The sequence below is a fragment of the Oncorhynchus clarkii genome, chromosome 27, assembly GCF_045791955.1.
Source record: "Oncorhynchus clarkii lewisi isolate Uvic-CL-2024 chromosome 27, UVic_Ocla_1.0, whole genome shotgun sequence".
NCBI lineage: Eukaryota > Metazoa > Chordata > Actinopteri > Salmoniformes > Salmonidae > Oncorhynchus > Oncorhynchus clarkii.
In genome coordinates this window covers 33,038,216-33,050,330 of record NC_092173.1, presented here as the reverse complement: position 1 = coordinate 33,050,330, position 12,115 = coordinate 33,038,216, and the positions used below count along the sequence as shown (strand labels likewise).

Here is a 12,115-nt window from a genome sequence, read left to right as displayed (position 1 = left end):
GGGCTGGGACTGGAGGATAGCTAATCAACTCAGGCCAGGGCAGTTTGGGCATCATCAGAAGGGGTTGATGGGATAGTACAGCAGAGAGCAATGGATGTTAATGAACAAGGTTATGTGTGAGTCTGTGTGGGGGAGGGATAATGACGTGTGTTTATCCAGCACATGTATCTGTGTGTGTGTGTGTGTGTGTGTGTGTGTGTGTGTGTGTGTGTGTGTGTGTGTGTGTGTGTGTGTGTGTGTGTGTGTGTGTGTGTGTGTGTGTGTGTGTGTGTGTGTGTGTGTGTGTGTGTGTGTGTGTGTGTGTATTAATGCATGTGTGTGTATTAATGTGTGTGTGTATTAATGCATGTGTGTGTAATAATGTGTGTGTGTGTATTAATGTGTGCGTGTATTAATGTGTTTGTGTATTAATGTGTGTATGTGTATTAATGCATGTGTGTGTATTAATGTGTGTGAGTGTATTAATGTATTTGTGTGTGTATGTGTATTAATGTGTGTGTGTGTATTAATGTGTGTGTGTGTGTATTAATGTGTGTGTGTATTAATGTGTGTGTGTATTAATGCATGTGTGTGTATTAATGTGTGTGTGTGTATTAATGTGTGCGTGTGTATTAATGCATGCGTGTGTATTAATGTGTGTGTGTGTATTAATGTGTGTGTGTGTGTGTATTAATGTGTGTGTGTGTATTAATGCATGCATGTGTATTAATGTGTGTGTGTGTATTAATATGTGTGTGTGTATTAATGTGTGTGAGTCAGAGTGAGACAAAGACACAGCAGAGAAAGGAAAGATACAGAGCAGCGTTGCCTGAAGGAAATCCAACTTTAAGGGAGAGGCACATGCTGCACATACATCCTGTCTTTGAATGATCTCATTAGTACTGCAGGCTCACCCCCCCCCCCCCCCCCCCCCCCACACACACACACACACACACACTAACATTAGAACATATGTTGGAACTTATGTCTTCATATTGGCTCCCTGCTGATTCCCTGTCATGTTTTAATTCATTATTTCTCAATCTAGTCAGGAAACATGAAATTCTTACAGAATTCTAAAATATACGGTACATATTTGATAGAGTGTGAGGGTTGACTTTCGCTTACGAGAGCCTCGTTTATAAAACTAAACAGAGATTTATTCCAAGATGTATAGTATTCATAGAAAACTATAACCTATTACCATTCCTAACTACACTATGAATATTTTCCATATCGACCAACCCTGTGTTTCCTCCTAGCCGACCAGGCCTGCTGAATGCCGGTGATCCAGGCTACCCGTGGCTGGCTGACTCCTGGCCTGCAACCAGCCTGCCTGTCAACAGTGGCTCCGGTGGACCCAATGACCTTAGTAACTTTGGACGAGGAGGTGAGATATCAGGGCCTGTCCAACAGTATAGTCTCTATGGGCCTGTATATGTACTAGACTGGGGGAGAGCAGAGAGAAAAGAGTGGAAATAACTGAGAGAGAGGAGAGGAGAGAGAGAGAGAGAGAGAGAGAGAGAGAGAGAAAGGAGAGAGAGAAATAGGTGAGAGAGAAGAGATGGAGAGATAGGACAAAAGAGATAGGAGAGATAGGAAAGACCCAGTTTTGACTAGGTGCCAGCGTTCGTGAGAAAAGCCATGCTATTGAGAAAGGCTGCCGTAGGCAGACGTGGCTCTCAAGAGAAGACAGACTATGTGCACATTGCCCAAAAAATTAGGTTGAAACTGAGCTGCACTTCCTAACCTCCTGGCAAATGTATGACCATATTAGTGACACATATTTCCATCAGATTACACAGACCCACATAGAATTAGAAAACAAACCTAATTTTGATAAACTCCCATATCTACTGGGTGAAATACCACAGTGTTCCATCACAGCAGCAACATGTGTGACCTGTTGCCACAAGAAAAGTTCAACCAGTGAAGAACAAACACCATTGTAAATACAACAATGTTATTTATTTTCCCTTTTGTACTTTAACTATTTACACATAATATGACATTTGAAATGTCTTTATTCGTTTGGAACTTTTGTGAGTGTAATGTTTACTGTTCATTTTTATTGTTTATTTTCAATTTTGTTTTATCTACTTCACTTGCTTTAGCAATGTTAACATGTGTTTCATGGGTTAGGAGTCAGTGGCTGGAATTAGTATGCATGAATAAGTGGGGATGGATTTTTCAAAGAGATGAATGTGTTTAACTGAATGTTAAGAGCTGAGCTAATGTCAAAGTGTTGAGCTGCTCAGGGTAATCCCCTCACACCCCAGGGACAGTTCCTGACTGAACCCAGGGTCACTCTGTCCTGATGCATAGTTAGACACCTCTCCACTCCTGATCTGTAATGCAGCCTTGTTCATCAATTACTCAACATCACTTTACCTTTCTACCTTTTATTAAAATACAATGGGTTTATAGTTGATGTGAATACAGTATTTGTCATTGAAGCGCACACCACAGCCTTCTAAACTGACACCTATTCTCTCTCCCTGTGTCTCCTCCAGACACCAGTAGTAATGGGGATAAGACTGGCACCATGCTCTCTGATGGAGCCATCTATAGCAGTATAGACTTCACCACCAAGGCTAACTACAACAGCCCCAGCCAGGGCTCCCAGGCCACCCCCTATGCCACCACACAGATCCTCCACTCCAGTAGTATCCATGAGCTGGCTGTGGACCTCCCCGAGGCCCAGTGGAAGGCCTCCATCCAGGCCAAACAGGAGATGGCCAACCTGGGGTACTCCCTGCCCGACAAGAACTCCTGCAACAACAGTGAGTGGATAGAGTGTGTGTGTGTGTGTGTGTGTGTGTGTGTGTGTGTGTCACACAGAAGCTGAGACTTCTCATATTTCCCTGCCATGCTAAATACCCTCAGCTCAACACAGCCCTATGATACATGGCCATACAAACAGACACAGTGTCTGTGTTAAATTAACCCTAACCATAATGGACACACTCCTCCTACTGTGAGTGTATGACCCCAGGACAAATCACTGCTGAGTGACAGATCAGCACGGAATGTTTCATAGGATACCCCAGTTCACCCCTGTTGTAAAAGGTCTGGGTGTAGCTGGTGCAGAGAAGTCATCCTGGTCCGCGACGGGGCTGGTTTTCTTTTTGTAATCCGTGATTGACTGTAGACCCTGCCACATACCTCTTGTGTCTGAGCCGTTGAATTGCGACTCTACTTTGTCTCTATACTGACGCTTAGCTTGTTTGATTGCCTTGCGGAGGGAATAGCTACACTGTTTGTATTCGGTCATGTTTCCGGTCACCTTGCCCTGATTTAAAGCAGTGGTTCACGCTTTCAGTTTCGTGCGAATACTGCCATCAATCCACGATCCACGATGCTAATAACCTCGCTCACCAAATCAGCGTATTCGTCAATGTTGTTGTTTGACGCAATGTGGAACATATCCCAGTCCACGTGATAGAAGAAATCTTGAAGCGTGGAATCAGCTTGGTCGGACCAGCGTTGAACAGACCTGAGCGCGGGAGCTTCCTGTTTTCGTTTCCGTCTAAAGGCTGGAAGCAACATAATGGAGTCTTGGGCAGCTTCTCCAAAAGGAGTGCGGGGGAGGGCCTTATATGCGTCGTGGAAGTTAGAATAACAATGATACAGGGTTTTACCAGCCCTGGTTGCACAATTGATATGCTGATAGAATTTAGGGAGTCTTTTTTTCAGATTAGCCTTGTTAAAATTCCCAGCTACAATGAACGCAGCCACAGGATATGTGGTTTCCAGTTTACATAGTTAAATGTCAAATTAAGTTTGTTCAGGGCCATCGATGACTCTGCTTGGGGGGGAATATATGCGGCTGTGAATATAATCGAGAACGAGAGAATTCTCTTGGTAGATAATGCAGTCGACATTTGATTGTGAGGAATTCTAAGTCAGGTGAACAGAAGGACTTGAGTTCCTGTATGTTGTTATGATCACACCACGTCTCGTTAATCATAAGGCATACCCCCCCGCCCTTCTTCTTACCAGAAAGATGGTTGTGTCTGTCGGCGCAATGCGTGAAGAAACCAGCTGGCTGTACCGACTCCGATAGCGTGTCTCGAGTGAGCCATGTTTCCGTGAAGCAAAGAACATTACAGTCTCTTATGTCTCTCTGGAATGCTACCCTTGCTCGGATTTCTCCTACCTTGTTGTCAAGAGACTGGACATTGGCGAGTAGTATGCTCGGGAGTGGTGCGCGATGTGCCCTTCTATGGAGCCTGACCAGAAGACCGCTTAATTTGCCCCTTTTACGGCGACGTTGGTTTGGTTCGCCGGCTGGGATCCGATCCATTGTCCTGGGTGGTGGGCAAAACAGAGGATCCGCTTCGGGAAAGTCGTATTCCTGATCGTAATGATGGTGAGTTGACGTTGCTCTTATATCCAATAGTTCCTCCCGACTGTATTTAATAAAACGTAAGATTACCTAGGGTAAAAATGTAAGAAATAACACGTAAAAAAACAAAATTCTGCATAGTTTCCTAGGAATGCGAAGCGAGGCGGCCATCTCTGTTGGCGCCGGAAGTGTATTACCAAATACATGTAGTAATACCAAGCCCACACAATAGGACCAAAATACATAAAACAAACACACACAAAAACCATGGGGAAAACAGAGAGTTAAATATTGAACATGTAATTGGGGAATTGAAACCAGGTGTGCAAAACAAAGACAAAATAAATGGAAATTGAAAAGTGGGCAGGCAATGGATAGAAGGATGGTGACGTTGATCGCCGAACGCCGCTCGAACAAGGAGAGGGACCGACTTCGGCGGGAGTCGCGACAGTACCCCCCCCCCCCCCCCCCAACGTGCGGCTCCAGCAGCGGGTCAACACCGACCTCGGGGGCGACCCGGAGGACGAGGCGCAGGGCAATCCGGATGGAGACGGTGGAACTCCTGCAGCAACGAAGGGTCCAAAATGTCCTCCACCAGCACCCAGCATCTCTCCTCCGGACCGTACCCCTCCCACTCCACGAGGTACTGAAGGCCCCTCGTCCGCCTCGAGTCCAGTATGGCTCGAACAGCATACGCCGGGGCCCCCTCGATATCCAGAAGGGGCGGAGGAACCTCCCGCACCTCAGACTCCTGGAGTGGACCAGCCACCACCGGCCTGAGGAGAGACACATGGAACAAGGGGTTAATACGGTAATCTGGGGGAAGCTGTAACCTGTAGCAAACCTCGTTCTCCTCTTTGAATGGCCCCACAAACCGCGGGCCCAGCTTACGGCAGGGCAGGCGCAGGGGCAGGCGCAGGGTCAAGAGCCAGACCCGGTCCCCCGGTGCGAACACCGGGGCCTCACTGTGGTGGCGATCGGCGCTCGTATTCTGACGCCTCACAGCCCGTTGCAGGTGCACATGAGTGGTGTCCCAGGTCTCCTCCGAGCGCTTAAACCATTCGTCCACAGCAGGAGCCTAGATCTGGCTCTGATGCCTAGGTGCCAGAGCCGGCTGATACCCCAGTATGCACTGGAAGGGAGAAAGGTTAGTGGAGGAGTGGCGGAGGGAGTTTTGGGCCATCTCTGCCCAGGGAATGAACGCCGTCCACTCCCCTGGCCGGTCCTGGCAATAAGACCGCAGAAAGCTACCCACATCCTGGTCCATTACTCTCGGGGTGAAAACAGGCTGACAGAGACCCCCAGACGTTCCATGAACGCCCTCCAGACCCTTGACGTGAACTGGGGACCTCGATCAGACACTATATCCCCGTAGTGCCGGAAGACGTGTGTAAACAGGGCCTCCACAGTCTGTATTGCCGTAGGGAGACCGGGCAAAGGAAGGAGACGGCAGGACTTGGAGAACCAATCTACAACGACCAGGATCGTGGTGTTACCCTGTGAGGGAGGAAGATCCGCGAGGAAATCCACCGATAGGTGCGACCATGGCCGTTGTGGAACAGGTAAGGGCTGTAACTTCCCTCTGGGCAGGTGCCTAGGGGCCTTGCACTGGGCGTACCCCGAGCAGGAGGAAACATAAACCCTCACATCCTTGGCCAAGGTGGACCACCAGTACTTCCCACTAAGACAACGCACTGTCCGACCGATGCCAGAATGACCAGAGGAGGGTGGCATGTGGGCCCAATAGATCAAACGGTCGCAGACAGCAGACAGAATGTACAGACGCCCAGCTGGACACTGGGGACGAGTGGGCTCTGTATGTAACGCCCGCTCGATGTCCACGTCCAGCTCCCACACCACCGGTGCCACCAGACAAGAGGCCGGAAGTATGGGAGTGTGATCTATGGACCGCTCCTCTGTGTCATACATCCGGGACAGTGCATCTGCCTTAGTGTTCTGGGAACCTGGTCTGTAGGACATGGTGAAAACAAAACAGGTAAAGAACATGGCCCACCTTGCCTGGCGAGGGTTCAGTCTCCTCGCCACCCGGATGTACTCCAGATTGCGGTGGTCAGTCTAGATAAGAAAAGGCTGTTTAGCCCTCTCAAGCCAATGTCTCCACGCCTTCAGAGCAACAGCCAACAGCTCCCGGCCCCCCACATCATAGTTTCGCTCCGCCGGGCTGAGCTTCTTTGAAAATAAAGTACAGGGGCGGAGCTTTGGTGGTACCCAAGCGCTGAGAGAGCACGGCTCCTATCCCAGCTTCAGACGCATCCACCTCCACTATGAACACCAAAGAGAGATCCGGATGAGCCAGCACGGGAGCACGGGATCCAACAGAGCCTTCAGGTGACCAAAAGCCCTGTCCGCCTCAGCCGACCACTGCAGTCGCACCAGTCCCCCCTTCAGCAGTGAGGTAATGGGAGCCGCTACCTGACCAAATCCCCGGATAAACCTCCGGTAGTAGTTGGCAAACCCTAGAAACCGCTGCACTTCCTTTACCTTGGTGGGAGTCGGCCAATTACGCGCGTCTGAAATGTGGTCACTCTCCATCTCCACCCCTGAAGTGGAAATGCGGTACCCTAGGAAGGAGATGGACAGTTGGAAGATCAGACATTTCTCAGCCTTGACGTACAGGTCATGCTCCAACAGTCGACCAAGCACCCTGCGCACCAGGGACACATGCTTGGCGCATGTAGCGGAGAATATAAGAATGTCGTCAATATACACCACTACACCCTGCCCGTGCAGGTCCCAGAAAATCTAATCTACAAATGCCTGGAAGACTGATGGAAAATTCATCAACCCGTACGGCATGACGAGGTACTCATGGTGCCCTGAGGTGGTACTAAATGCCGGCCTCCACTCGCCCCCCTCCTGGATACACACCAGGTTGTAAGCGCTCCTGAGATCCAATTTTTTGAAGAAGCGCACCCCGTGCATTGACTCTATCGCACTGGCTATGAGAGGCAGCTGGTAGCTGTACCTCAGTGATTTGGTTGATACCTCGATTGTCAATGCACGGGCGCAGACCTCAATCCTTCTTCTTCACAAAAAATAAACTAAAGGAGTCAGGTGAAGTGGAGGGCAGAACGTATCCCTGCCCCAGGGATTCGGAGACATATGTTTCCATAGCCTCCGTCTCCTCCTGTGACAGGGGATACACGTGACTCCTGGGAAGTGCAGCGTCTAACAGGAGATTTATCGCACAATCCCCCCGTCGATGGGGTGGTAATTGAGTCGCCTTCTTCTTACAGAAGCACGGTGATCTGGTCTGGACTTTCCACTGTAGTAGCACCGACGGAAACCCCTAAACACCTCCCCGAAACCCCTAAACACCTCCTCAATTATAAAGGCAAAACAAATGGAAAATGAAAAGTGGATCGGCGATGGCTAGAAAGCCAGCGAACGCCGCCCGAACAAGGAGAGGGACCGACTTCGGAAGAAGTCGTGATGCCTGTTTACAAGCCATAGGTTTACTGTGACCTGACAGCAGTTTGTACTCTAATACTCACTATTTCACAATCTGTTTCTGAAGCCCAGTCCAGCTCCACTCTGACTACATGATTCTGTTTTAAGGACTAATTTTCCCCTCGCTGCCATCCAGTCTTTCCAAGGTTAAATAAACACCAGAGGAAGGGCTAGGGAGCTAGAATAATGCACTGTTTCCTCCAGCCTTGGATTAAGTTACTTTCCTCTCTCTGTTTTAACTAATTACTTATCCTCTTTAGCACAACTAATATTTAAGAAAATAATCCAACTCAATTATAATGGATTTGATATAAGACTTTTCTAAAAGCCTTGTGGAGTTTCCTAATGAGTTTTCTGGTGCTGTTTATACATATTCATGGTTTCATTCTCTAGAGATTTAAAGTAGATTCATTATATCATTTTTTACAATGTGCCCATGATGTAATAACTATTAGAAACTGAATTCCCGATCCTTTGCTCTGTCTTGCATTATTTTAAAAAGTAAAATGTGATTATATTTGTAGAAAATGCTACAATAAATGACTTGCTCCTGCTACAAGTGGATTTATCTCTCCCATCTCGTGAATGAATAATCAATTTGCCTTCTTCCAATATTAAACATGCACTCGTATTTAAAAAAAGTTATGCATCACAAACAAAGGCTAAATGTTTCACTGAGTGGATCTGACCGTGGGTGTGTGAGTGGGTGGGTGAGGGAGGGAGGGAGGGAGGGAGGGAGGGAGGGAGGGAGGGAGGGAGGGAGGGAGGGAGGGAGGGAGGGAGGGAGGGAGAAAGAGAGAGAGAGAGAATATCAAGATGGATGGATGGAAGAGGTGTGTGTGATTGAGATGTGTCCAGATAGATAGAAGAGGTGTGTGTGATTGAGATGTGTCCAGGTGGATGGAAGAGGTGTGTGTGATTTAGATAATTCCACATGGATGGAAGAGGTGTGTGTGATTGAGATGTGTGTGTGATTGAGATGTGTCCAGATAGATGGAAGAGGTGTGTGTAATTTTTGTAATTTTTTACCTTTACTTAACTAGGCAAGTCAGTTAAGAACAAATTCTTATTTTCAATGATGGCCTAGGAACAGTGGGTTAACTGCCTGTTCAGGGGCAGAACGACAGATTTGTACCTTGTCAGCTCGGGGATATGAACTTGCAACCTTTCGGTTACTAGTCCAACAATCTAGTCCAAATAGTTAGAAGAGGTGTGTGTGATTGAGATATGTTCAGATAGATAGAAGAGGTGTGTGTGATTGAGATATGTTCAGATAGATAGAAGAGGTGTGGGTGATTGAGATATGTTCAGATAGATAGAAGAGGTGTGGGTGATTGATATATGTTCAGATCGATAGAAGAGGTGTGGGTGATTGAGATGTGTCCACTGCTTGCCTGATGCTCTAACTGCATGTCCTGCATGTGCTTCAGCCAATCACCTGATGCCACTGTATAATTTTGCCCTTTAACCCCACTAGCACTCCTTTTCATTCCTGACTACCGATTGGCCGAGGGATTGTCTAATAGAATGCCACACAACCAATCACAAGATTTCAGCACCACCAGCTCAGACCGAAGCGGCAGCCTATCAGGTTGGTTTCTGATGCGGCAGGCAGGGATCTGACTGTTCTTCCCTCTCCCCTTAACATTCTGAGATAACTCAATGACTGCCATTTAATCGACTGTATCATTGATTGACTTGTTAATTGCTTTATTGATCTCTTTTGCATGTGCAAAACCCAACGACTAAGGGAGGTCTTTATTATCCCACTCCTCGCCCTCACCACTGTTACTTTGCTCCTGCTGCTAATACTCACAACCCATTTCAATTTCAGATGAGAATTGAGGCAAGGGGACTCCTTCAGACAGTTGGAGTGGTGCATTGTGAGACTACACACACACACACACACACACACACACACACACACACACACACACACACACACACACACACACACACACACACACACACACACACACACACACACACCATCTGAGACGCTTGGCTGACTAAAGTGGTGAGATTGCCTCCCATTTTCCCTCTTCTTCTATTGGTTACTGACCACAGTAAAACCCATGTAGTGATAATTTTATAGGGTACTCTCTATCTCCCCTCTTATCCTCTCCCCTTACCTCCCCTCTGGTCTCTTATCCAATGCACTGGGCTGGCAGACATTAGGCTGGAAAGGAGAGGCAGTCTGGAGTGGTCACATCTTCAGCCAGGTCAACAGTCAGTCACTATGCTGGAGGTAGAGAGGGAGAGATGTTACAGGTGCCCAGTTTCATAACGAGAGAGAGAGAGAGAGAGAGAGAGAGAGAGAGAGAGAGAGACAGGGAGAGAGAGAGAGACAGAGAGAGACAGAGAGAGACGGAGACAAAGAGAGAGACAGAGAGAGAGAGAGAGAGAGAGAGAGACAGACAGAGACAGACAGAGACAGACAGAGACAGACAGAGAGAGACAGAGAGAGAGAGAGAGAGTATTTCATTTGGTAACCTCAGGATATTTTTCATTGAAATGTCTGAGATTTAAAGCATATATGTCCTACTAATTGGATTGACCTGTATAGGAATTAAATTGGGACTGTACCCTTGCACTTCCCCCTTCGTGGTAGGCCTTAAGAAATAGTATAATTACAGGGATGTATTGCATGTACTGTGAGGCATGCTGTACACAACTGCCCTGGTTTAAGTGAAACAGCATCTTATATATGCATTTATCTTGTTTAGTTGACTTATCTCTATCCGTCTGTGGCTTATCTCTCTATTTGCCAACATGTTTCTCTACGAGGACTAAACCCTAGAGAAATACACAACAGAGTTCTGACCTTACAGTTATACATTTTACGTCGTTTAGCAACGCTTTTATCCAGAGTGACTTACATTAGTGAGTGCGTACATTTTCATATTGGTCCCCCATGGGAATCAAACCCACAACCTTGGTGTTGCAAGCCCCATGATCTACCAACTGAGCTAAAACAGACTATAGAACTACAACGGACTATAGAACTACAATGGCCAGAGTTTGGGTGACAATGAAGGAAACTTTACTACAATTCATGTTTTGAAGTCAACTAATGAATCACAAGACATTTGAAAAGGAAAGAAGTTAAAAGAGGTAGGTACAACAGCACAGTGCTTCGCTTCAACAAGCTCGGGAGGAAATAATGAACGTTAGGTCTGAGATAGGAACCAGATGAAGAGGAACAGAAATAGAGCAGCTTTCATGGTTGGGTGGGTCTCCACTGGGGATGTGGGGGTGTTGATCATTAAAATCTACAGTACTGGAGGAGGAGAGGAGGAGAGGAGGAGAGGAGAGAGGAGGAGAGGAGGAGAGGAGGAGAGGAGAGAGGAGGAGAGGAGGAGCAGAGAGAGGAGGAGAGGAGAGAGGAGGAGTGGAGAGAAGAGGAGAGGAGAGAGGAGGAGAGGAGAGAAGAGGAGAGGAGGAGAGGAGGAGAGGAGAGGAGAGAAGAGGAGAGGAGGAGAGGAGGAGCGGAGAGAAGAGGAGAGGAGAGAGGAGGAGAGGAGATGAGATAGCTGGCTAGTGAGCTCCATGATCCCTGTATTATCTCATTCCGGAGCCCAGGAGAAGGGTTATGTTCTCACTGTTCTTGGAGTGGTGTCATCCATACCTACTTCCCCCCCCCTCCTCCAATTATAGACTACCCCACTCCTAATGAGCTACATGGCTCCGGGCTGTAGGGGGGTCAGTGTTGATGATCTAGTCTGCTGCATCCTCCACCCACATACCAAATATATTGGGATGATTTCACAAATAGGCACACGTGCTAGTTATCTGTCCAGCACGGTAACCCCCATGTGTCTTACATCAGATAGCACGACTCTCCTCTCTACAATTATTATAAGCCCATAATACAGTGTTACTCAGGTTTTCTAAGAAACCCCCATCCACCTCCTTCCCTGAAAACCCAGTCTGATCTATTCTCTCAGTGCTATGTTTAAATCTGGATGTGGATTCCTTCCTTCTGGACTCCATTCTGAGGCTCTGCCTGTGTCTCTCACTCAGCGCTGAGGCACCCAATAAAAACAGAGGCAGCTCAAGTCTGCTTGGCCCCAAAGTTATATGCTGGGAGGAAGCGCCCAAACCAGGCGGTATAAATACCCAGCTCCACATCTAAATATGGTGGTAGTTCCTTTTGAAGACAGGCCCAGTGTTTGTCAGCGATAGATGGGTCTGATGTCTACTTCCTGTGTAGCTCCTAGCCAAAGCTTTCTTTGTGTTTTTCATATGTTGGTGCTTCTGATTGTAACATCAGTGTCAGCCGTCCTTCCCTCCATGGCAGAGGCTCATTTACAGTAT

The 12,115-nt window shown here is 47.5% G+C and overlaps 1 protein-coding gene across 1 annotated transcript in view; it reads left to right on the top strand.

Annotated features, from left to right (window-relative positions):
* The window catches only part of LOC139385511 (roundabout homolog 2-like), a 344,996-nt gene that overhangs the window by 308,778 nt on the left and 24,103 nt on the right, over positions 1-12,115 (top strand). Inside the window, exons 21-23 of the mRNA XM_071130632.1 lie at positions 1,242-1,369; positions 2,493-2,762; positions 9,276-9,389. Of these exons, the coding sequence (XP_070986733.1) occupies positions 1,242-1,369; positions 2,493-2,762; positions 9,276-9,389 (512 nt within the window). The remainder of the gene's footprint in view (positions 1-1,241; positions 1,370-2,492; positions 2,763-9,275; positions 9,390-12,115) is intronic.